Below are 27,371 nucleotides of genomic sequence, written 5' to 3' on the forward strand. Positions count from 1 at the left end.
CTGCATCTGTATCTTTGGGGTAAATTCCCAGCAGTGCAATTGCTGGGTCGTAGGGCAGATCTATTTTTAACTCTTTGAGGAACCTCCACACAGTTTTCCAGAGTGGCTGCACCAGTTCACATTCCCACCAACAGTGCAGGAGGGTTCCCCTTCCTCCACATCCTCTCCATTTGTTGTTTCCTGCCTTGTTAATTTTCCCCATTCTCACTGGTGTGAGGTGGTATCTCATTGTGGTTTTGATTTGTATTTCCCTGATGGCAAGTGATGCGGAGCATTTCCTTATGTGCTTTTTTAAAAAATTTTTTAATTAATTAATTTATTTATGATAGTCACAGAGAGAGAGAGAGAGAGAGAGGTAGAGACACAGGCAGAGGGAGAAGCAGGCTCCATGCACCAGGAGCCCGATGTGGGACTTGATCCTGGACTCGACCCAGGTCTCCAGGATCGTGCCCTGGGCCAAAGGCAGACGTCAAAATGCTGCGCCACGCAGGGATCCTTCTCATGTGATTGTTAGCCATGTCTATGTCTTCCTCTGTGAGATTTCTGTTCATGTCTTTTGCCCATTTCATGATTGGATTGTTTGTTTCTTTGCTGTTGAGTTTAATAAGTTCTTAATTCTTAATACTAGCCCTTTATCTGATACGTCATTTGCAAATATCTTTTCCCATTCTGTAGGTTGTCTTTTAGTTTTGTTGACTGTTTCTTTTGCTGTGCAAAAACTTCTTATCTTGATGAAGTCCCAACAGTTCATTTTGGCTTTTGTTTTTCTTCCCTTCGTGGATGTATCTTGCAAGAAGTTATTGTGGCCAAGTTCAAAAAGGGTGTTGCCTCCCTTTTCTCCTCTAGGATTTTGATGGAATCTGGTCTCACATTTAGATCTTTCATCCATTTTGAGTTTATCTTTGTGTATGGTGTAAGAGAATGGTCCAGTTTCATTCTTCTGCATGTGGATGTCCAATTTTCCCAGCACCATTTATTGAAGAGACTGTCTTTTTTCCAGTGGATAGTCTTTCCTCCTTTGTCGAATATTAGTTGACCATAAAGTTGAGGGTCCACTTCTGGATTCTCTATTCTGTTCCATTGATCTATGTGTCGTGTTTTTTTTTTTTTTTTGTTTTTTTTTTTTATGTGTCTGTGTGCCAGTACCACACTGTCTTCATGACCACGGCTTTGTAGTACAACTTGAAAACTGGCATTGTGATGCCCCCCAGCTATCGTTTTCTTTTTTAAAATTCCCCTGGCTATTCGGGGTCTTTTCTGATTCCACACAAATCTTAAAATAATTTGTTCTAACTCTCTGAAGAAAGTCCATGGTATTTTGAGAGGGATTGCATTAAATGTGTAAATTGACATTTCATAATATTAATTCTTCCAATCCATGAGCATGGAATATTTTTCCATTTCTTTGTGTCTTCCTCAATTTCTTTCAGATGTATTCTACAGTTTTTAGGGTATAGATCCTTTACCTCTTTGGTTAGGTTTTTCCTAGGTATCTTATGCTTTTGGGTGTAATTGTAAATGGGATTCACTCCTTAATTTCTCTTTCTTCAGTCTCATTGTTAGTGTATAGAAATGCCACTGACTTCTGGGCATTGATTTTGTATCCTGCCACACTGCCGAATTGCTTTATGAGTTCTAGCAATCTTGGGGTGGAGTCTTTTGGGTTTTCTATGTACAGTATCATGCCATCTGCGAAGAGGGAGAGTTTGACTTCTTCTTTGCCAATTTGAATGCCTTTTATTTCTTTCTATTGCCTGATTGCTGTGGCTAGGACTTCTAGTACTATGTTGAATAGCAGTGGTGAGTGTGGACATCCCTGTCTTGTTCCTGATCTTAGGGGAAAGGCTCCCAGGGTTTCCCCATTGAGAATGATATTTGCTGTGGGCTTTTCGTAGATGGCTTTTAAGATGCTGATAAATGTTCCCTCTATCCCTACACTCTGAAGAGTTTTGATCAGGAATGGATGCTGTATTTTGTCAAATGCTTTCTCTGCATCTATTGAGAGGATCATATGGTTCTTGTTTTTTCTCTTGCTGATACGATCAATCACATTGATTGTTTTACGAGTGTTGAACCAGCCTTGCATCCCGGGGATAAATCCCACTTGGTCATGGTGAATAATCTTCTTAATGTATTGTTGGATCCTGTTGGCTAGTATCTTGTTGAGAATTTTTTCATCCATGTCCATCAGGGATATTGGTCTATAATTCTCCTTTTTGGTGGGGTCTTTGTCTGGTTTTGGAATTAAGGTGATGCTGGCCTCATAGAACGAGTTTGGAAGTATTCCATCTCTATCTTTCCAAACAGCTTTAGTAGAATAGGTATGGTTTCTTCTTTAAACGTTTGATAGAATTCCCCTGGGAAGCCATCTGGCCCTGGACTTTTGTGTCTTGGGAAGTTTTTGATGACTGCTTCAATTTCCTCCCTGGTTATTAGCCTGTTCAGGTTTTCGACTTCTTCCTGTTCCAGTTTTGGTAGTTTGTGGCTTTCCAGAAATGTATCCGTTTCTTCTAGATTGCCTAATTTATTGGTGCATAGCTGCTCATGGTATGTTTTTAAAATCGTTTGTATTTCCCTGGTGTTGGTGGTGATCTCTCCTTTCTCATTCATGATTTTATTAATTTGAGTCTTTTCTCTCTTCTTTTTAATAAGGCTGGCTAATGGTTTATCTATCTTATTAATTTTTTCAAAGAACCAACTCCTGGTTTTGTTAATCTGTTCCACAGTTCTTCTGGTCTCTATTTCATTGAGTTCTGCTCGAATCTTTATTAACTCTCTTCTTCTGCTGGGTGTAGGATCTATTTGCTGTTTTTTCTCCAGCTCCTTTAGGTGCAAGGTTAGCTTTTGTATTTGAGTTCTTTCCAGTTTTTGGATGGATGCTTGTATTGCAATATATTTCCCCCTCACGACTGCTTTTGCTGTGTTCCAAATATTTTGAATGGTTGTATCTTCATTCTCATTAGTTTCCATAAATCTTTTTAATTCTTCTCTAATTTCCTGGTTGACCCTTTCATATTTTAGCAGGATGGTCCTTAACCTCCACGTGTTTGAAATCCTTCCAAACTTCTTCTTGTGATTTAGTTCTAATTTCAAAGCATTATGGTCTGAAAATATGCAGGGGACGATCCCAATCTTTTGGTATTGGTTAAGACCTGATTTGTGACCCAGTATGTGGTCTATTCTGGAGAAAGTTCCATGTGCACTTGAGAAGAATGTATATTCAGTTGTGTTTGGATGTAAAGTTCTGTAAATATCTGTGAAATCCATCTGGTCCAGTGTATCATTTAAAGCTCTTGTTTCTTTAGAGATGTTGTGCTTAGAATACCTGTCAATTGTAGAAAGCGCTACATTCAAGTCACTTATTATCTAAGTATGTCTTAACTTTGGTTATTAATTGATTGATATACTTGGCAGCTCCCACATTTGGGGCATAAATATTGATGATTGTTAGGTCCTCTTGTTGGATAGATCCTTTAAGTATGATATAGTGTCCCTCTTCATCTCTTACTTCAGTCTTTGGGATAAACTTCAGTTTATCTCATCTAAGGATGGCTACCCCTGCTTTCTTTTGAGGATCATTTGAATGGTACATGGTTCTCCAACCTTTTATTTTCAGGCTGTAGGTGTCCTTATGTCTAAAATGAGTCTCTTGTAGACAGCAAATAGATGGGTCTTACTTTTTTATCCAGTCTGAAACCCTGTGTCTTTTGATGGAGTCATTAAGCCCATTCACGTTCAGAGTTACTATTGAAAGATATGAATTTAGTGTCATCATGATACCTATTCAGTCCCTGTTTTTGTCGATTGTTCCCTTGGACTTCCTCTATTACAGAATCCCCCTTAGTATTTCTTGCAGAGCTGGCTTCATGGTCACATATTCTTTCAGTTTCTATCTTAGAAGCTCTTTGTCTCTCCTTCTATTCTGAATGAAAGCCTTGCTGGATAAAGTATTCTTGGCTGCATGTTCTTCTCATTTAGGACCCTGGATATATCCTGCCAGCCCTTTCTGGCCTGCCAGGTCTCTGTGGAGAAGTCTGCTGTTAATCTAATATTTCTCCCCATAAAAGTTAGAGATTTCTTGTCTCTTGCTGCTTTAAGGATCTTGTCTTTACCTCTGGAATTTGCAAGTTTCACTATTAAATGTTGAGGTATTGAGCGGTTTTTATTGATTTTAGGGGGGATCTCTCTATTTCCTGAATCTGAACGCCTGTTTCCCTCCCCAAATTAGGGAAGTTCTCAGCTATGATTTGTTCAAATACATATTCTGAACCTCTGTTCCTTTCAGCGCCCTCGGGAACCCCAATTAAATGTAGATTTTTCCTTCTGAGGCTGTCATTTATTTCCCTTAACCTATCCTCATGATCTTTTAATTGTTTTTCTCTTTTTTCCTCAGTTTCCTTCCTTGCCATCAACTTGTCTTCTATGTCACTCACTCGTTCTTCTACCTTGTTAACCCTCGTTGTTAGGACCTCTAGTTTGGATTGCATCTCATTTAGTTGATTTTTAATTTCTGCCTGATTAGATCTAAATTCTGCAGTCATGAAGTCTCTTGAATCCTTTATGCTTTTTTCTAGAGCCACCAGTAGCTTTATAATAGTGCTTCTGAATTGGCTTTCTGACATTGAATTATAATCCAAATTTTGTAACTCTGTGGGAGAGAGGACTGTTTCTGATTCTTTCTTTTGAGGTGAGTTTTTCCTTCTAGTCATTTTGTCAATGCAGAGTGGCCAAAAACAAGTTGTACTGGGAAAAGGAGAAAAAGAGAGAAGAGAAAAAAGGAAAAAAAAAAAAGAGAAAAGAAAAAAAAAGGGGGGGGAAGCAAACAGAAAACAAAAAATAAGGGGGAGTATAGTCTGATTCTATATACTGTAAATCCCTCGTCTTCCCCTGGAACTTTCCAGTGCTGCTTGGTCAATAACTTGCTTTTCCCCTGTCCTTCTAGCTGGTCTTCTGGGGGAGGGGCCTGCTGTGCTGAATCTTAGGTGTGAGCACCTGGGGGAGCTGCCTAGCCCCCTGCCTGGTGCATGGCTCAGTGAGAGTTGTTTATCCTGTGAGGCCACTGTGAGACTCAGTGGGGGTTGTTTATCCTGTGAGGCCCCAGGAGGAACAACAACAGTGGCGGCCAGCTCTCCAGCCCTAGAGTCAGCTCCCGCAGTAACTACCACAGCTCCCAGTCTGCAGGGGCCTGGATGCTCCGGGAGTGGGGGCCGCTGATCTGCACAGCTCGGGGCCAACCAGTGCAGGAGCATCCTTGCTGTCCTGTACCCCCCGGCCTCTGCCTGTCCCGGGTGGAGTGCTGGATCTTGGGCTGTGTCCCCCGGTGCTGCAGGCTCCGGCCTGCACTGCTGGAATCGCGCTCCCAGAGCTGCACAGTTCCCTCCGCCCGAGCAGCCTCTGAGCTGCTTCCAGCTGGGCGCGTGTGATTTGAGTATTTCAATGGCTACATCGTAGTTTACCATATAGCAGAATTCACCATATAGAATTCACTTTCCCTATAAATGAAGAGTTTAGATAACAGCTACTTCCAATGTTTTATTACAGTAAAAGCAGGTTCACAAGGGATAAACCTACCAAAGAATTCTTAAATTTGTCTTTTTACCATGATTATACTATTTATTCAGTGGTAATGAAGATGGCAGTAATTAAAAAAAAGTTACATGTTTGATTTCAAAACTGTTTTAAAAAATTTTTATGTAATTTCAATATTTTGCCAATGTGGTATCAAGATTTTTCCCCACCTTGCTATTGAAAGTTTCTCTCCTTTCTTCCAGTCCCACAGCACAATAGTGTGGCTATCATCTATTCCAACTGAAGCCAAACGTTTCCCATCCGCTATAAAAATTAATCAGAGAGAGAGACTAACCAATAACATTCAGAAGATAAAAACCATTCAGTACATATCCTAAAACTAGCATCATATTTAAAATGTTATAAAATAATGTTAAATGTTAGGCATGCACATATAGCTATAAAAACAACCAGAATTTCTAAGCAGGGAAAGAATAATTTCTCATACATCTAAACATTGTTGACATTTTCTTTGACCTCATTTTCCTTATTTATCCACTAAGTTAGGATGGAGGAAATGGAAAAAAGATTTTAAAGATTTTAAAATTAGAAGGAAAGATTAATAAAGAAGGAAAGATTTACTTCAATTAATTTTACTCTAAGAACTCTACTGTGATATAAGAACTCAGTGATTATGAAAATTAACTGAATGAAAAAAAATGTAGGTTACAACCCTGTATTGTCATTAATAGGAGTGTTTTTAGTGAAGGTCAATTATATTAGTTGTTGTTATTATTAAACAAGTAATAAATGTATTAGACAAATGATTGAACTAAGTCAGTCCTGCTGACAGGTGTGCACATTTATAGGCTGCAAAGGCCCAAACAACAGTTAAACATTTGCCACTCTGCCACTTTCTGCAAACCTCAATTATTTCATTATCATTACTAGTGATATTTTTCTTGTTAACTCCTTTAGTTTGCCCAAATTAATCTTATTTCTTGAGTTTTAGCAGATCCCTAAATGCATATTTATGCTTTTCCCCAATAACTGATTCTCATTTCAGTTAGAGCAGCAGAAAGCACAAATTTACTGTCTATTAAAATGAATTTCTCTATTAATGGTATTTCTCCCCTCTTCCTAATCCACAGTCTAGTTTTCATTGTAGATCTATGTGTAGTTGTTAAACTTTTTTTTAAAGATTTTATTTATTTGAGAAAGGGAGAGAGTGCGCACATGAGTAGGGGGGAGGTAGTTGTTAAACTTTTTAAAAAAGATTTTGTTTACTTATTTGAGAGAGAGAGAGAGAGAGAGAAAGAGAGAGAGGAGTGGGAGAGAGAGCTTGAGCATGGAACCTGATGTGGGGCTAGATCTCAGGAACCTGAGATCATGACCTGAACCTGTTAGACACTTAAACCACTCAGGTGCCCCTAAACTTTTAAAGATACAGCAAAGAGCTAAAATGGTTTAAAATTATTTTTGTAAGATAGCTTGGAATTGTCACTTTCGTAGAAATGTTATAAAATAAATATTTCAGGGGCACCTGGGTGGCTTAGTGGTTGAGCACCTGCCTTTAAGTCAGGTCATGATCCTGGAGTTCTGGAATCGAGTCCTACATCAGGCTCCTTGTGGGAAGCCTGCTGCTCCCTCAGCCTATGTCTCTGCCACTAACTGTATCTCTCATCAATAAATAAATAAAATATTTTTTAAAATTTCAGTATTCACCTCTCTCTTAGCTTATGCCCTAAACATTTTCAGCTTATTTTGTGGCTGTAAAATATTAAGTTAGATTGGGGTTTGCCCAAAGTGGGAAATACACAACACTAGTGGTAATTCAGATGGTTTTAGATGTTATGTAGACATTTAATAGAAACATTATATTAATGAGTATTAAAAATAATACTCATTTTATTTAATATTTTAAAAATTAAATTATGTCAGCTAGCAAACTGACACTCTCAGCTCTGACTGGTTAGGACAATAGTATGCACATTTGAAAACAATTATGGGAAGTTCATAGCTACAAGGCAAGTTTAGGTAACACTGATTTAGGCTATAATGCTATTTATCACCTATACATTTTAATCATTTTGAGACAGAAAACAGCCTTACCTGAGAAATCAACAGCACAGACGCCATATTGGTGGCAGCCCTTTAATACTGACAATGGTTTAATGGTCTCTGTATCCCATATGTGAATTGAGGGATCCCTGCCTACCTACAATAGAAAGAATTATAAAAGTCATACAAATAATTATTTATTTCCATGTCTATTAAAAGGAAATAAAACAGGAGATTTTATAGTCTTTGTCTTGTTATATGCATTTATCAAATGAAAAATACAAAGCAGATCATATATGTGACTGACATTTCTTTCTTATATTTGTTGAAATGCTAATGTGACTAGGCCCAGTGTTTCTATGAATGTTTTATGGGACTTATAAATCTGATCCTATACTTTGTCAATAAAGATAATACTGAGTGCCCATAATTGGCTGTGCTCCTATGCTAGATACAATGAGCATAAAACACTCAGGAAAATTTTGCAAACTCATTAGGAAAACAAGATATTTTCAGTTAAATTAGAATATCTGGTAACATAGGCTTAATGAAGATGAAAAGGTTATACAGAAATGGAAGAGATGATACTTGATCTGGGCCTTCAAAAAGTGCAGTCTCAGATAAAAAGAGAAGAAAGTACATTCTAGGCTAGGATAATGGTATAAACAGAGATACAGAGGAATTAAGATACCAAGCAGGTAAATAAGACTCTGAACAAATGTTATCACTTATGTTTTAACTTGGGTTATTTAGGTTCACTAATGTACAGATAAACTATAATTCATAATTATTCCTTTAGGCTCAAGTAATCACTGTCTTTAACTATGAGGATGAAGAGAAAGAATAGCTTTGCCTGTAAAGATAACTCCCAAAACAATGAATATAGCTGCCAATTATTATTAATTTTGACACTGATTTTATATAAAGACATAATAAGACTGCTGTCAGCTAATATTTCATAAGGTTTTTCAGCCAAATGTTCCCAGTGACTGTTAAATTCTCTACCGAACTTCTGTAAAGCGTGATACTTTTGAGAACTTTGCAGTACCACTGTCTCCTGGTTCTCTAATCTTTCTAATTCTTTTTTTTTTAAGATTTTATTTATTTATTCCTGACAGAGAGAGAGAGAGACAGAGAGACAGAGAGAGAGAGAGAGAGGCAGAGACATAGGCAGAGGGAGAAGCAGGCTCACGCAGGGAGCCCAACGTGGGACTTGATCCAGAATCAGGCCCCAGGCTGAAGGCGGTGCTAAACCACTGAGCCACCTGGGCTGCCCTAATCTCTTGAATTCTTACTACTAAGTTTCCTTTGCAATTTCATCACTGGTCCCTTAAATACGAACTTCCCCAAGATTCTGTCTTTAATACTCCAGTCTTTTCACTCCACACTTTTGCTTTGGGTTTTCTCAATTCCAGTTTCAACAGTTAAATCAATAAATGACTCCTAAATTCTACTCTCTAACCACCATACCTTCTGAATTTGGGACTTACATTTTCAATTGCCTACTGGGCATCTCACATGGAAACGATGATGGTAACAATGAAGGCTACCATTTACTGAGAGCTAATTTATGTCCTAGAAGCTGTTCTAAACACTTTATAAGGACTGACTCACTTATCACAGCAGTTCTAGGAGATAGGCACCTACAGTATCTTTATTTTAAAACATGTAGAAACTGAGGCACAGAGAGGCTAGGTAATTTCTCCACAGCTAAAATGTGGAAGCTTGGATAACACCATGTTCAGTGCTGGTGAAAGTAATAACAGTGTTATTAGAGCACACTTGGGGCTGAGGGGAGAAGGGAGAGGTTAGGCAAGTTTTCAGATATGTTACTTAACCTGTCTTAAAAGGAGTAGGAATTAGATAAAGTTGGAAGGTTGAACAGAACTGGAGGGTAAGAATTTTCAAGAGGAGGGAACTAAGTAAAAGATATGAAGTAGTACCATATATGGACAAATTCTAAATAGCTTAAAAGGCAGGAGAATAGTTTATGAGGACTGGTAGAGATAAGGAGTCTAGGATTGGCCTAGGTTGAAGGTCTTGAACTGCATGCTCATTAGCTTAAAAGCTACTAATAAACACAGAAGAAAAGAAAGATTATTAGTGCATCAGGGAAATGGTTAGGGGGCAAAATCAAAAGATGTAAGACTAGTTGGTTGGTTCTAACACCAGATTAGAAATTATGAAGCCCAGAATTGCCAGCAGAGATTAAGGTAAAATGTAAATACAAAACAACAAGGTAGAGATATAGTCATGGTAGAGAATCAAACTATATTCAGGGCAAATCTTGGATGTAACTCTGGAACTGACTGGCTATAATGGGTAAAGGAGAACAAGTCAAACTCCTGGGCTTAGGCAATCAGGTTAATAAGTGTCATGTTTTAAGTAGGAAACACAAGGATAAGCAGGCTTGAAAGGAAAGTTTAACCTCATTTAACTCCATTTTGGATATGCTGAATCTGAGATACACATAAGGTACCTAAATGAATATGTGTTTACTAAATTTTTAGTGAAGTTATATATTTATAATTTATAATATAATTATAATTTATAATATATAAATATATATTTAGTGAATACACACACACACACACATACACATACACATATACACACAGTAGTTCATCCAACCCATACTAGATTGTGAGCTCTTCACAGTGGCAGCCAATCTGAATTGTGCTTCCCCATGACATTTAGTGCTTTCAAATAGGAAGCACTCAACAGATATTTGCTGAATTAAACACAAGTTTTCAAATTAGGGTAAAATTAGTCAAGACATTCAAGTTGTCAGGTAACTTCTTTCAGCTTCTTTCACCTCCAATTACAATCACAGTTTATGACAAAAGACTATTATTTATACTCTATTCTCCCAAAACAAACAAACAAAACACCATTTAGATTTCTCAGCTAAATTTCAAAGCCCTCAGATAAAATACTTAGGAAATATATTTATTTATTTATTTATTTTAAATTTTTATTTATTTATGATAGTCACACACAGAGAGAGAGAGAGAGAGAGAGAGAGAGAGAGAGAGGGGCAGAGACATAGGCAGAGGGAGAAGCAGGCTCCATGCACCGGGAGCCCAACGTGGGATTCGATCCCGGGTCTCCAGGATCACGCCCTGGGCCAAAGGCAGGCGCCAAACCGCTGCGCCACCCAGGGATCCCAATATATTTATTTTTAATAGTTTTTTCATTTTGAACCATTTTAAGAAACATATTCATTTTACTTTTGAAGTGTATAATTACAAAGATGAGACTAGTTGGTTGAAATAAAATATAGGAAAGAAATGGAAACACTGGGAGAAACCTGTGCTCTGGGAGAAAAGCTTGGACTCTGTAGTGCCTAAAGCAGAGTGTTGTTTAAGCAAAGTCAGAAGCAAGAGAGCAATGGCTTCATGGTGAAGGAAACCAGAATGTGTCACCCCAAAATATGACTCTGACAAAAAATTATTTTGAGCTAAAGGCAATAAAGCAGCAGCAAACCCCCCAAAACCCACTTCCTTTTCTGCATATAGGCAGGAGATACATATTTTTTCAATTTATTGAAATATAATTGGCATATAACATGCAAGTTTAAGGCCTACAACCTATTGGTTATATAAATTCTCCTTTTACTGGAGATAGTCTCAGCCTGGAGACAGCACAAGAGGAATCTGCAAAAAAACATTACTCCAGGACTTTTGTCCTTTATGTTACCCTTGTAAGTCTAAAATAGTTTTCCATTGTCTTGTCATTTCTCTGCCAATCTACTGTTTTCTATATAAACTGAAATTCTAAACCACCATTTTGAGTTACATTGGTTTAGATTTCTCTAACATGATGTACATACACTACACCTGTTAATAAACTTTTTGTTTTTGTTAATTTGGTTTTTTGTTAAAGAGCCCCTGAAAACTTAGGAGGTCTAGAGATAAAGTTTTGCCTCTCCTGCAGTTGGTAGCCAGGGATGTCCTGTGGGCATACTGACTTTTAATTTAATCTGGACCGAAGTCTTTCCTTTTTTTTTTTTATTTTTTTTATTTTTTATTTATTTATGATAGTCACACACACAGAGAGAGAGAGGGGGGGGGAGGCAGAGACACAGGCAGAGGGAGAAGCAGGCTCCACGCACCGGGAGCCCGATGTGGGATTCGATCCTGGGTCTCCAGGATCGCGCCCTGGGCCAAAGGCAGGCGCCAAACCGCTGCGCCACCCAGGGATCCCTGGACCGAAGTTTTTCCAATCCCAGACTCATGGTAGCAAATGACCAGATTTAAAAAATAAATAAATAAATTCAATTAATTGACATATAATATATTACTGATTTCAGAAGCAGAGGTCAGTGATTCATCAGTCTTATATAACACCCAGAGCTCATTACATCATGTACCCTCCTTAATACCTATCACCCAGTCACCCCATCTCCTTGCCCCACTCCCCTCCAGCAACCTTCACTTTGTTTCCTATGATTAAGAGTCTCTTATAGTTAAAATGACCAATTTTATATAGTCTTCATTAGAGTAGTACCAAAATAACGTTCAAGCTCCTTGCCAAACAGAATGGGAAAATAATTGTGCTTTAAGAGGTACCTTTTCTATCAACTAAACATAAGGATAAATGGTGCCACTCAGGCCCTCATGAACCCTTTTAATTAGCTCTTCATCATGCCTCTAAGATTTGAATACTTCAGACTACTTATAGTTCTTTGAATAATCTGTGTTTGGGGAGATTTTTGCCCCATTTTTACAAATACACAGAACACTTTCTTCAACCTCCCTTTCAGGTAAACTACTCAGCTCAAATGTCATCAACTCCATGAGGGTTTCTCTGATTCTATTTGGCACAATTAGTCCTTTCTTACAAGGCAAAAGGAATTTATGCATATCTCTACATTAGTAGTTTTCAGAAGGGCATAATCTTTGTCTCCCAGGGAACATTTGACAGTGTGAAGATATTTTTGGTTGTTACAACTAGATGGGTGGTGTTACTGACATCTGGTGGGTAGAGGCCAGGGATACTGTGAGACATCCTACAAAGTATAGGATTGCACTGTATACGACAATGCAATTAACCTCACCACAAAGGATTATCTGGCCCAAAATGTCAGTAGTGCTAACAAGCTCTGCTCTATACTTACAACCTTGTACCATGATATTTCTTGCATGTATGCCTTCCCCCTCAGAATATGAATATTTATCATGGCAACAACATGGCTTATTTATCTTTATATTCCCAGCACATTTCCTGATACATAGCACATACTCTATGAATGTTTTTCAAAAATGGAAGAAAAAAGGAAGTCAAGGAAGGAGAAAAAGAGAGAAAGAACAAGAGGGGAGGCACAAACAGAGAGAGGGAAGATGGGGTAAAGATAGGGAAGAGTTTTCTCTTTCAGGAAAGCTATATACAGTGATGCCCAGACTCACCTCAATATATCCTAGAAGGTATATTTACACAGCATTTAAAAAGTGAGACAGACTAAAGGAGCTTTAAGCTTTACCATTTACTAGGTGAAAGATCTTTGGGGAAATTATTTAATTTCTTCTAGCCTAAGCTTTCCACATTTTTATGTAGAAATGGTTTCACTCTCATAGAGGTGAGGTGAGTGTAAAATACAGCTGAAGTTTTGAACAAAGTGGGGGTTAGGGGTTACAATCACTGTACAGTCAAAAATCCATATATAACTTTTGACTCAAAATCTTAACCATTAATACCTGTTGACCATAGTTATAGAATCAGTCAGTAAACACATATTTTGTAAATTACATGTGTTATGTACTATATTCTTATGATAAAGTAAGCTAGAAAAAAGAAAACATTAAGAAAATCATAAGGAAAACACATTTACAGTACTGTAAAAAATCTACCTGTAAGTGGAATCATGTACTTCAAACTTGCATTGCTCAAGGGTCAATCATACACACTAAGAAATTAGTACAGTCATTCTGTCTGTTACATAACATTTGTTAGATAATTTTATTATTATTATTTAAAGATTTATTATTATTATTATTATTTAAAGATTTTATTTATTGTTCATGAGAGAGAGAGAGAGGCAGAGACACAGGCAGAGGGAGAAGCAGGCTCCATGCAGTGAGCCAGATGTGGGACTTGATCCCGGGACTCCAGGATCATGCCCTGAGCTGAAGGCAGATGCTCAACCACTGAGCCACCAGGTGTCCCTAACTTTATTATTTTAACTAACTCAAAGAAACCAGGTTTCTAGTCTTTGTTTTCTATGTTTACTCACAAATTTTAAAAAATATCCTGCCAGAAAGAAGATAAGCCAGAGTTCTTAGTTCTAAATAAAAAAGTAATAATAATCAAAACAATAAAACTCAAAGGAAAACTGTAGGAAAAAAGTTGGAATACATTTTATTTATGATATGAAAATAAAATCCCATACTAAAGAATTCTTTATTCTTCATTTCCTAAAAAACAAAAGATAGATTTTTTTAAAGTGGACTAACTATAAACCCAAACAAAGGTCTAACCTACCTGCCCTGTTGCCACATAGTCTTTCAAAGGATGAATAGCCAGGCAGAGAATATCATCATCATGACCCAGGTAAAAGCGCTGCGTGTTCTGTTGCCGATTGTAAATGACACCCACTGCTGCTACATGGTACACAATCTCACCAATTTGAGTATAAAACAGATTACTTCGACAGTCATAACCTCTGTAACTGAAAATAGAAAACATCATATAAAATTAACCTTCAACTTTTATCTGGTAAATATGGACTATAAAGAGAAGCAGGTACCTTTTAGGTCATTCAATTTCCAGTTTTATAAGATATTGAAATAAAACAAAATACAAATATCTTAAATTCCATAAACTTTTATGAATTGCTCTGATTATGAATAGCTAAATCTATGCAATAATACTGAATGAAAAAAGCAAGGTGCAGAAAGGTATATGTAGTATACTACATCTATTTTATACTACATATATTTTATACTATTTCCATAAGTGCAATATTAAATTTGTGTACTATAAAATAAAAATTGTTGATTTTTACAAGTGAAAAGGTATAGGACTGCCCTGGGAGGATGAAAAATGATGCCTGGAAGGGCAGAGCTGGGAAGATTTTTTCTTTTTTTTGAAGATCTAATTGGTTTTATTAAAAGATTCATAAAACAGGCAATATCTCATCTAGCAAGCAGAGGGGGGCTCCCTGGGAGAAGGATTTTCAAAGTGTATGCTTTTATATGCATTGCTGAATCATGAGAATATATATATTTCAAAAATGTTCAAATAATAATTCAAAAATATTATACACATCCAGAAAAAATAGTCATATTTTTCTAAAATGGTCAATATAATTCCACTTAGAGCAACCTTTTTTTGCACTTCAAAGAAACTCCATGTATGATACGTAACTGTATAGAAATACAGCGTATTTTAACAATGGAGATAAAATATTCTTACTAAATGAATCCTTTTTTAAATTTCTGAAAGCCTTATCAGTCAGGTATGAAAATGATTACTAGGTGGAGGGAAAGGGAAGCGTTGAATTGGAAAATCTGCTGTTCTAGGATGCAATGTGAGATCTGTATTGCCAGATGTTCTAAGAAAATCCAGAAATTGTATTTTATTGAAATTAAAATACAAAGGCAAAATGGAGGCTCTCTAAAAGGCACAATATAATTCCAAGTCAGGATTATTTAGGGGAGATGATAATCTCTTATATTTTACCTATCTTCATTTGTTTAAAGACAAGAGATCCATGCCTATGAAAACAATGCTAAACTTTCATAAGATATATTTACTATAAATACTCATACAGTGTTTATTATGTGCCGGATCATATTCTAAGTCACCACAAACACTGGCTTATTTACTCCTCATCAGAAACCCTGTAAAATAGGTACTATTACTTCATTTTACAGATGGGGAAAGAGGCAAAGGGAGGCAAAGTGACTTGCTCAAAGACACAGAGCTACTAAACGTGAACCAAAATATAAACGTATAAATGAAAAATAGTTGTTTCATACCCATGAACAAAGTGTAATCGAATACTGTTTCCTGGAGCCTTCTCTCTTCTTTTAGAGGTACCACTTTTTTGTTTCTCCTTGTACTGTTCTTTAAGCTGAGGTAGATCTTCTTTGTAAACCTTTAAATAATATACATAAATAAAAATATTATTAGAATAAAGATGTTCATAGATTTTTTTTAAAGATTTTATTTATTTATTCATGAGAGACACAGAGAGAGGCAGAGATACAGGCAGACAGAGAAGCAGGCTCCATGCAGGGAACCCGATGTTGGACTCAATCCGGGGTCCCCAGGATCATGCCCTGGGCCGAAGGCAAGCGCTAAACTGCTGAGCCACCCGGGCTGCCCTGTTCATAGATTCTTAATGTAACTTTCAGACATTATGGTTGCTATTGATCACTAAAGTTTTAACAGTTATCTTAAAAAGGAAGGTATTTTATGACATTTTCTTCCTTGGAAATAACAAATTTACATTTTCTATATATCACACTGACAAATATGTATTTAGTGTTCCATGGAATTTTTTTACTTCCTAAGAAAATATTTTAAAGATAATAAATGGGAGTGTACTGTGACAAAAAGCTATAGTCAAATACAATACAGGTATATTTGCTATATCAAATATTTAATTATAAAAGAACTAAAGTTTTATATAAGTACATTTTAACTCTTAAAAGAGGAAAACTGAAGTAGACAAATATTTCTTGGAAAATTAAAAACCATAAAAGATAACAATAAATCAATAAACAATAGGGAGAAAGATAAATAAGAAAATAGACTTTTGGAAAAAAATCATGTGATGATAATTACCTGCCGACGGTAGGTAAGCTGAGTCTCTTGTTCAATTTCAGAATCCAGCTCTGGAACATCAGACATATCTGAATCTGATTCATCACTATTAGAGTCAGCCAGACTTTCTGTAATTTAAAAAAATGAACTATTACTTGTTTGAAGAACATTCATTTTCAAAACAGCACTGTAAAATTAATGATTAAGAGCTGACTGTGTCAACTGACATGGTAACAAGCCATAAAACAATCAAATGAAATTACCTATTCAAAGTGACATAGATGTCCATAAACTGTACTACAGTTTATCTTCTTCACTCACTGCAAACTCAACAGCTACTTTACGTCCCTTCACTGGTACCCAGTGACTGCTACATCAAACTTAAATGTTAGTTCAAACATAAGTGAATATAACTTAACATGAAAAATATCTAGAAAATACTATATGCAACAAATCAATTGATATTAGATAATTTTTCTTTCTCAGAAAAACCATATATGAAACCTAGGTATTGGGCAGCCCGGGTGGCTCAGCAGGTTAGCGCCACCTTCAGCCCAGGGTGTGATCCTGGAGACCTGGGATCAAGTCCCATGTCAGGCTCCCTCCAATGGGGCCTGCCTCTTCTTCTGCCTGGGTCTCTGCCTCACTGTGTCTCTCATGAATAAATAAATAAAATCTTAAAAAAAAAAAAAAAAGAAACCTAGGACCTATCTCCCCAAGAATACATTAAATGTTTGTTTTGATAATGTAATGGTTTTATCAGTCATCACTGGGTGGATTAAAATGCATGCAAAAGTACTTTGTATTCCATCCTGTGACATTTAATTCTAAACATATATGCCTAGTATTTTAATGTAAAAAATCCACTAATAAGACACTGTCCTGTTAATTATAAGGCTAGATTACACCACAATAGTAAAATCGTTACTTTGGGGTTACTGAAGTTTTTTGACAGAAAAACGATTTAAGCAGTGTATACTACTCACCTTGGGGTGCTATGTGAAGAGCATCTTTTAATTTTCTTTCAGGAATAAATTTCCACTGAAAGACAGAGTGATCTGCTCCACCAATAGAAATAACCCACTGATAGTCATGTGACCATCTGACATTAGTTACGTGAGCCGAATGGCCAATATATTTTTTAAACTTGGCCCCTATAACAAAAAATATGCCTTTAAATTGATAAATGCCAATGCCCAAAAATATCACTTCAAACAACAATTTCTTTTTTTTCAAACAACAATTTCTTTTTTTTTTCAAACAACAATTTCTATACTTGAATCAATATGTCCTCCATTATCTTAATCATGATCAAAGGGTAAAAATATTAATTCAAAAATTTGTTGAATGAATAAATGAATGAGTCTACACTAAGGGATGTAAGTATTTCCTCTACTGATTCACAATATAATTAGTTAGGAACCACAAGGGTTGTGAGGCATTTTCTTACTGCTTTGAGAAAAGCCTGCAGCCACAAAGGCATCAACTTTTTCCATTATATGAAAATTTGAATGTTTTGGCCTGAGGCCTTTTGTTTTAAGCAAAATTGAACCAGTCTACTTCACCCTGACTACTCCCAGCCCCAGCAGCCAGAGGATCCTTTTAAAACTTAAGCTATCAACAACATACTTTCAAACTTAATATAGTGACATATAAAGAGGAATATAAAACATAATCAAATGGGATTCATGCCAGGAATGCAGGTTGGTTCACGGTCAAAAATCAATGTAATACATCATTTTCACTGAAGTAAAATATGCCCAGCTGTCCCCAAAACTGTCCCTTATTGTAGTTCTTTAAATTTATATATTTTGTATAATGTTCTTCAGTGTAAGTTTGTAATGTTTCTTCATAATTAGATTCAGATGGTGTGTTTTTAGGCATAGGTGATATTGGATCCTTTTGGATACATCGTTTCAAGGGGCACAGTTCTATCATTAGTCACATTAAGTTATATCATTTGGTTAAGATGGTGTACATCACAAATTAAATTTAAATAAAATAAAATAAAAAGGGGGTGCCTAGGTAGCTCAGTCAGTTGAGCTTCTGCCTTTGGCTCAGGTCATGATCCCAGGATCCTCTCTCTGTCAAAAAAAATAAATAAAATAAACATTTTAAAGGTGGTATACACCATATTTCTCTAACTGTAAAGGAACTATCTAACTTTGCTGTTAATTAAAAACAAAACAAAACACCTGTGTGACAAGAACCATTTTTGTGGTTCTAAAGTCAGAAAACATTTTCTATATCCTGCTTAGATAGCCTGATATTTGGCAATACACACACACACACACACACACACACACACACATCCCTATTGGAGTATACTGGATACAATAATGTTTGGCTTCATTTTGAGAAAGTTTTAAATTTTTTATTTTTTATTTTAATTTTATTTATATACATTGTTAGGAATTTTTTATTTACGAGAGAGAGACAGAGTGCGCGAGCACGCACACATAAGCAGAGGGAGCAGTAGGAGAAGCTCCCCACCTAGCAGGGAGCCCAATGCTCCCTGGATCCGCCAGGACCCCAGCATCATGACCCTGAGCCAAAGGCAGATGCTCAACTGACTGAGCCATCCAGAAAACCCATTTTAAAATTTTTAAATTAAGTTATAAAAGGCCTGTCAGGATGGCAAAGCTCCATCAATTAATATCTGGAGTTAAACTTTCACCTTGGCCATGAGTTAAGGGATAGCCATCTTAAAGCATTAAAGATTTGAACAAAACTCATCTAAATTACAATTTGCTGCTTAATAACAATGCTGTTATTTTAGGAACCAATTTTTTAATGTAGCTTAATAGAAGTCACTAACTTGATAGATGGGTAACTTGCCACAGTTCACCTAGGAAAGCCATTAGGTAAGGTAAGATTTAGTCCCATTCCTTTATATGAGAATGCATTATTTGCCCATCAAAATGGATTTCATTATGACTTTCTTTGATGGGGTGTTTTAAGTACTCTTAGCCACCAGAGAGTCTTAAAAGGTAAAGCCAGAGATTCCAGCAAACCAAATTCCAGAGATTCCAAGTTTTTAAGATGTACTAATGTCGTCATGTTTAGGTACGTGAAGAAGAGCTGTATGAGGATCTATTAGAATAAACTATATTGGGCAACAGACCCAAGAAAGATGTAAATAATCCTGTAAATCCCTTCCAAATTATATTCTGTGACATTTCAAAGATCAATCTCTCTAGAAGAACGAAGGCAGGTTAAAAAAAAGTTGTAGAATATATCTAAGAGAAGCCAATTCTTTTTTTTTAAATTTTTTAAAAAAGATTTTATTTATTTATGATATATATATATATATATATAGAGAGAGAGAGAGAGAGAGGCAGAGACACAGGCAGAGGCAGGCTCCATGCCGGGAGCTCGACGCGGGACTTGATCCCTGGGCTCCAGGATTGCGCCCTGGGCCAAAGGCAGGCGCTAAACCGCTGAGCCACCCAGGGATCCCCCTCTTTAAAAAAAAAAAAAAGATTTTATTTATTTATTCATGAGAGACACACAGAGACACACACAGAGAGAAGCAGAAACATAGACAGAGGGAGAAGCAGGCTCCACGCAAGGAGCCTGATGTGGGACTCGATCCTGGATCGCGCCTTGAGCCAAAGGCAGACGCCCAACCGCTGAGCCACCCAGGCATCCCAGAAGCCAATTCTTTCTAATTAAAGAGGCTATGTTAATAATTATCTAATAACGAGAACTACTTATTTAACTATGATAAACAGGTATTTTAAAAGTGAACCTAGATATCATATCTTTTGTGAAATGTCTCTGACTCAAGACCAAGTATATCATCCTATATGTTTCCCAGATTCCCTGGCATTACCCTATGTGATTATACTGACATTGAAATGTAATGGTCAGTTACTTGCTAATTCTTGTAATAAACTTATTAGCTCCTTAGAGAGGAGTGGCATCTTGTTTACTCTAAATCTCTAGTGCCTGGTATGTAGGAAGTATTCATTATATATTTGAATAAAGATAAAGAAAGAAAAAGGAAAAGATCACATTTCCCCTTACCATGCCTGTACAGTTGAGTTGGAATACTAGACTATAGAGAAGGGAGGAAGAGTAGTGAAGGAAATGAGAGGGGATGAACATAACTCTAACTCTTCTAATTATAAAAGGATGATGTGTAAAGAATATTAGAGTTGGAATAAAAAGACCAGAGCTTAAGTGTCACCTTGATGGCTTAATAGCACAGGAGCTTGAGCATATCATTTAACCTCTGTTGGACTCCAATTCCACTCTAACGTAAATTAGGTTATAAGCTCTCAAAGTCCCTTAACTATGAAAACTCTGGCCTATGACAGGAAATGATAAAAGAATAGTTAAGGCCTAAAGAGTATGCCATCAATTACAACTAATATCTCAGAGAAATGATTTATCAAAGCAAGCTAGAACAGTCATAGAAACTTCCCTAATTTAAAGGAGATGGGAATAATAATTCTTGGTGAGGGTAAAGTAATATTTCTGTTTTGATGATCCTATTTCTTAAATAATTTATTTTATTTTATTTTAAGATTTTATTTATTCATGAGACAGAGAGAGAGAGAAAGAGAGAGAGAGAGAGACAGGCAGAGGGAGAAGCAGGCTCCTTGTAGGGAGCCTGATGTGGGACTCGATCCCAGGACTCCAGGATCACGCCCTGGGCTGAAGGCAGGCACCAAACTGCTGAGCCACCCAGGGATCCCCAAAATAATTTATTTTAAAGCATATTAACACAAAATTAATATGAGCTAAATCTCTAAAAAGTTGTAGCAATTTAACAAGATTTTTTTCCTATTTATGTTTTAATGACCTTAATCCTCTTACTTAAATATATATATATTTTTTGTTTTTAAGTAACCTCCACCCTTAATGTGGAGCTCAAACTTGCAACCCCAAGATCAAGAGTCAGATGTTCCTTGGACTGAGCCAGCCAGGTACCCTGACCTTAATACTTCTTTATAAAATATATGAGACTACCTTTCTTTTTTTTTTATTTTGAAAGATTTTATTTATTTACTCATGAGAGACAGAGAGAGGCAGAGTCTGAGGTTGACTAAGAGGTTGGCTCAGAGGTTTAGCGCCGCCTTCAGCCCAGGGAGTGATCCTGGAGTCCAGGGATCGAGTCCCACATCAGGCTCCCTACATGAAGCTTGCTTCTCCATCTGCCTATGTCTCTGCCTCTCTCTGTCTCTCATGAATAAATAAATAAAATCTTAAGAAAAAAAAAAAAAAGAAAGAAAACAAGTCCCAAGTAAATTTCTAACATAAATGTTTTCTGATTGATGTTTGTTTGTCCAATGAATTTTCTTATCAAATCTAAAGAAAGATTTTTACCAAATATAAATTTTCATCTGTCAAGAAGTAGAAAGTCTTTGACAACTATTAACAATGATGGAGGTGTTAGCTTACAGCAACCGTCTTCACCTCTCCAGCCTCCCACACTCCTGCCACCTCACCCTTTACCATAGACCATATACTGCTGTCTGGGAAAAGTATGATTATTTGAGAGAAATTACTGTCAAAAGCAAAAGAATTTAGATAGAGGATAATAATGGGGGGAAAAAAGAGAAGTAACGCTTTGGGCTACGATTCAAGAGGGCTAAATGTGGAAGAGGATCATTCTCATTGAGCTAATCTTATACACTCTGTGTTTTTTTTTTTTTTTTTTTTTTATTTTTATTTTTTTTTTTTTATACACTCTGTGTTTGAATGATTCTACAATATAAGCTATTTCTATTATTTAACTTCCACATTGTGTAAAAGCTGCACTCCTTGGAATGTAACGAGTATTTACTTATGTGGTTATCTAACATGTGTTAGTACAGTAGACACATTATTTTCCCAAACTTAAGTTGGATCAATAGTACAACTTAATGTATGAAAGAATGTACAACTTTGTTACTAATCTAAATGATAATTTTTCTAGTAATACTGCTAACTTTATGCAAGTATGTAAATTCAGAATCTTAAAATATTTCTGTTAATTCTTTGAAGATGCAGTAGTTACATCCTATCTTCTGTTCTCCCGATTACTTATACATGGTCTTCTCAAGCTAACTCAACAAGTACCTAGAAATAAAAAGCCTTTATTATAAAATAGATTTTTCACAAAAATCTAATAAAAAGAAAAATAAGGAAAACAATTTATATTACTGAAGTAGTGACTGGACAAAACTAATTTTCTGAGACTTCAGTAAAATATTCCCACAATTTAGATTACTATACATTTTTAAAATGAAGAAAAATTGGGGTGCCTGGGTGGCTCAATTGGTTAAGTGGCTGCCTTCGGCTCAGAGCATGATCTCAGGGTCCTGAATTGAGCCTCATGTCAGGTAACCTGCTCAGTGGGGAGTCTGCTTCTTGCTCTGCGCTCCCCTCTGCCATCTGCTCATGTACTCTCTGTCGCTCTCTCAAATAAATAAAATCTTTTTAAAAAAATGAAGTAAAATTATCGTGCAACAAAAATACTGTCAATAAGCTGCAAAACATAAAAATTGCCAATAAATCTCATTCACTTGACTAAGAATGCTCAGAAAATTATTTTTGTCTTTGTATAGAGTTTGCATATGAAACAGTGAGTAGAAGTCTAAGATCAGGATCATTGTGATTAATCTTACTGAATTTCACACACCTTCTAACTAAGCAGGTCTTATTTTGAGTCATAATAAAATCTGTTGTGCCTGGTAACTCTCATGTCCTGGCTATGTGGTAGGATTCAGAAACAGGGTATTTTAATTATTAGAGAGTTAGCTAGCCTTTATTAATACACTTAGCATTACTTATGGATGCAATTTCACAGGCACCTAGGAAGCTGACACCCTGCAAGCAGGAATCAACAACATGGTACAGGTGGCAAGATCTGGAATTTACCATTTTACTATAAAGGCACAACAGAAATGCTAGCATAGACTTCTGGGAGAACTAGGCTCTTAAGTTTGACATCAATGAAGTATCTATTTAAATACAATTATTCCAGCTATTCCCATAATCACCTTTTACTGAACTGCATTTTAACATTCATCCAAAAGCTTTTATCAATAACCCAGTAAAAATCATTACTACATTTGCTACAGACGTTAATGCTCTAGGAATACGCTCACTGCACTTAATCTAAAGCTCCATACTGTGGGAAAGAATTCTTTGAAAACTAAATTTTAGAAAAAAACTTTGCTTTCCCTGAATAGTAAAAAAAATGCTTTGATGAGGGTCACACCTGGCTGGCTCAGTTGGTACTCCTGATCTTGGGAGTCATAAGTTTGAACCCCATGTTGGGATAAGTTTAGCGAAACAAACAAACAAGCAAGCAAACTGTGTGTCAACTATAATCAACAAGTTTTAAAAAATAGCTATGGTGAAAATTATTTTGTGCCCCGCTTTTCTTTATTTTTGTATCATTCTGTATTTTGTATTGCTTTGGTTTTCAGGAAACTAATTTCCTGATACTAATTTGTATATAGTTATAGAACTATTTTAGTACTTATGGACTTGTTATAAGCTGACTCAAATACTTTATGGAACAGGCATGGGATAAATAAGTAACTAATACAGTGTTTCATTTAATTATCTCCAAGTCTATCAACAAATGGTTAATATTGTTTGAGATCTAAGAGAAAAAGGTGATACAGAAAATGTGTAGAAAATAATCAATAAGACTCCTATTTTTCTTACTCTGTTATAAAAAGTATACAAATGTTAGAACAATATATGTTACAGATTTAAGCAAAAACACATGTGTACATGAAAACCAACCAACAAACCAACAGGTTCCAAAGTGTGACCTGAACTTGTATAGCTGACTACTTCATCAGAATTCTTGAGAAAAAGGAATATAAAAAATGTCTTCTCAAAGATCTATGTTCAAGGAGTTAAATGATCAAAGGTATTAAGTCATAACAAAAGTATATAATCATCATTGCATAGTTTGGCTATATCAAACAATTCTGGAAATGGGAAAAATGATTCTTTAAAAAGAGAGAATATATTAATCCATTCATAATACACAAATTCAAAAATAATTTTCTAATAAAGATTTCATGTCCAAAATAAATAATAACAAACAATATTTTTTGAATTGGCAAAATAAAATGTAGCTAATTTTGCTCATTTTCATGCAACCCTTCACTAATTAATCAGTACATGTATTCCAAAAAATATAAACCCTGGGATGCCTGGGTGGCTCAGCGGTTAGGCATCTGCCTTGGCTCAGGTTGTGATTCCAGGGTCCTGGGATAGAGTCCCACATCGGGCTTCCTGAATGGAGCCTGTTTCTCCCTCTGCCTGTGTCTCTGCCTCTCTCTCTCTGTCTCTCTCATGAATAAATAGATAAAATCTTTAAAAAAATATTTTATTGACCTCAAAATTAATTTTCTACAAGAACTTAAAAGTCTTAGGATGCCTGGGTGGCTTAGAGGTTGAGTGTCTGCTTTTGGCTCAGGGCATAATCCTGGGGTCCAAGATTGAGTCCTGTACCAGGATCCTTACAGGGAGCCTGCTTCTCCTTCTGCCTGTATCTCTGCCTCTCTCTCTCTGGGTATCCCTCATGTATAAATAAATAAAATCTTAAAAAAAAAAAAAGAACGCAAAAGTCTTTTAAAACAGACTTAATAGTATTTTGAAAAGAAAAGATACCTTTTCTCAAACAAGGATATCGGAATAATTTTATAATTCCATAATCATCAGCTGTAACTAAAACTTGGCCAATGTAATTTCCATCTACTGAATTTATATCATTGATATCTGAATACTTAGGCCAAATTCCATTTACTTCAAGGCCTGAAACACATGTCCATGAAGCCCAATGAACACCTTTTATTTCTTCTTTGTTTGTCACTTCTTTTCCTCCTAGAAAGAAATCATAGTCTTAATTTAAGAAGTTATTTAATTTTATTTTTTCTCAAGCATAAATTATACTAATATAGTAAACTGCAAAGTTTGAATATCTTCCCACTACAGTTAAAGGAGAGTACTATGAATAGGTAGGTGAATATGGTAAAGAGAGAAGAAAGTTAAATGCAAGGAATTAAAAAAAAAAAAAGCCACTACCAAAATTATAGAAACACAAACAAATTGGATTCTGATGCAGCTCAGAAGAAGGTTCACTTATGCGGAGAATAAACATGAACCCTATTAAAGATCATGCTAGATTAGTCACAACAGGGTAAATTAGAAGAACAAGTAAAAGCTTTAAGCAAATGGCATGTCAGTTATTAAATAAGAAACCTAAGAAGATGTATGGTTGTGAAAAAAAAGAAAACCGAAAAAGACCAAGAAGGAAGGATGAGCAAGGAGTAAATACATTTACATTAGAGAACAGGACTTTAGGATTTAGTCACTTTTCATTACATACAGATTGTTAATGATAAACACATGGGGAGATGCATTAATTTAATCATGCACCTAGTCTTATTAAGTAAGTTGTTGGAAAACAGTGACTAATTCATTAACTATCATAATAAATGAAGTACTAAAAGAGTATTTTGATGGTTGCTTTTATTCTTTTAAAAAATCTTTGATGGAAACTCTGGTTTTTGAATTTAGTTTGTTAGCTATATAATGGATGTTTGCAAAATTTATTTGAGGTAACTACAAAAACCTCCAATTTATTGTCAGACTTTTTAGCAATTCTATTTAATTAGTTCCAACCATAAAAATGACATTTTGACTCTCTTATATATAACAGTAGGACTTTACCAAATACTACTCACATAGCATGGGATTTGACATAAAGTAGGTCTGTCTTAGATTCTCCAGGCAGTTTTAATTTTGAAGGATTAAAATATAAAGGATTTCAATATAATAGGCAGCCTTATAGAAGATCACAATGCCTGAAATAGTAGCTCAGAACTTCTTTAATTTCCTATAATCAAATGTATTTTATACTCTGCTTCTACTCAAATTCTAAAATATTTAATAGGCACTAAAAATCTACAAATTACATATAATTTATTAGAAGCTTTTACCTGGCATTCTATAGAAAAGTCTTTTCCCATTTCCATCATTTGTCTGTAAATATCTACTGTCTGAGGACCAGTCCAGATGAGTGATGAAACTAAGTGATCCAACACATTCCCCCAATTTTTTATAACGTTGTGCAACGCCATAGATATCAACTGAGCTGTCGTTACACCCAACAGCAAGGTAAGTCCCATCTGGTGAGTATTTTAACTCATGAATTGCCTCTTTCCTATCTTTAATATGTACAACTTCAGTCATGTCTCTGTAAAGAAAAAATAAGAATACATGAAAACAAGAATTAGTTCATTTTCAAATGTGTCTAAAATGGCTGGGAGGCTACATCAAGTATTCATAAATCATAAAGCAAATATACATGAGACAAATATTAATTCAGGAACAATTACTTTGTTGAACAGAAATATATGAGGACAACACATGTTGAAAGTGGAGGAAAGTGCTGAATTTCAGTTTTTTAATTACTTTAAAGTAGTTTGAAGATTCAAAGTAAATTTCCAGAGTCATAAAATAAAGGAGAAAAAGTCACAGATTTTTTTGATGAAGTTCCTTGGAAATACTGAGTTTATGAAAAATGCTTAATTATAAACACCATGATTTTGAAATAAATTCTTGTAATGAGACAAATGTACAAAATTATGTTCAGGAAATAAAAGAGGAATTGATTTGTATTATTTCAGTAACACATTTGAATGAGAATTTTTATACAGCTACAGTAGTTATTTTTATTTCAAACTCTTTGGCCTTTTTTAATAGAATACAAATTCTTCCCAATTAGAGACAATGTCAACCAGTAAATTTAAACACTTTTTTCACTGATGCCTTATAACTGAGTTTCCAAAATAATACAGATATTGGCAACAGCCCTACAAATCAATAAACACTTAGTTTAACACCACTAAATTTCCAAAGTTGTGGAATTGGTGGGGAGCGGTAGAAGAGGGAGGCAGTGAAGAAGAGGCAGGAAAAGTAAGAATTCCTATTTCCAATTAGTGCCAAGAGCTTTTCTCCATATAACCTTTGCATCACCCATCTGAAATGCTCCATGTAGATAATTTTTTTAA

At 35.7% G+C, this 27,371-nt stretch overlaps 2 protein-coding genes across 14 annotated transcripts in view; one reads left to right on the plus strand and one right to left on the minus strand.

Annotated features, from left to right (window-relative positions):
- Positions 1–27,371, minus strand: part of EML5 (EMAP like 5) — a 183,566-nt gene that overhangs the window by 88,814 nt on the left and 67,381 nt on the right. For all 13 annotated transcript variants that reach the window (XR_007412490.1, XR_007412491.1, XR_007412492.1 and 10 more), the window contains 8 exons: positions 26,298–26,554; positions 24,967–25,179; positions 17,325–17,492; positions 16,360–16,466; positions 15,549–15,667; positions 14,046–14,236; positions 7,621–7,722; positions 5,739–5,832 (listed from right to left, as the gene is read on the minus strand). Coding sequence is in view for 10 of the 13 variants with exons in the window: in XM_049113388.1 (XP_048969345.1) it covers positions 5,739–5,832; positions 7,621–7,722; positions 14,046–14,236; positions 15,549–15,667; positions 16,360–16,466; positions 17,325–17,492; positions 24,967–25,179; positions 26,298–26,554 (1,251 nt within the window). In the remaining 3 variants the exon portion in view is untranslated. The remainder of the gene's footprint in view (positions 1–5,738; positions 5,833–7,620; positions 7,723–14,045; positions 14,237–15,548; positions 15,668–16,359; positions 16,467–17,324; positions 17,493–24,966; positions 25,180–26,297; positions 26,555–27,371) is intronic.
- The window catches only part of TTC8 (tetratricopeptide repeat domain 8), a 204,525-nt gene that overhangs the window by 26,177 nt on the left and 150,977 nt on the right, over positions 1–27,371 (plus strand). The window lies entirely within an intron of this gene.

The sequence above is a fragment of the Canis lupus genome, chromosome 8 (genome assembly GCF_003254725.2).
Source record: "Canis lupus dingo isolate Sandy chromosome 8, ASM325472v2, whole genome shotgun sequence".
Classification (NCBI taxonomy): domain Eukaryota; kingdom Metazoa; phylum Chordata; class Mammalia; order Carnivora; family Canidae; genus Canis; species Canis lupus.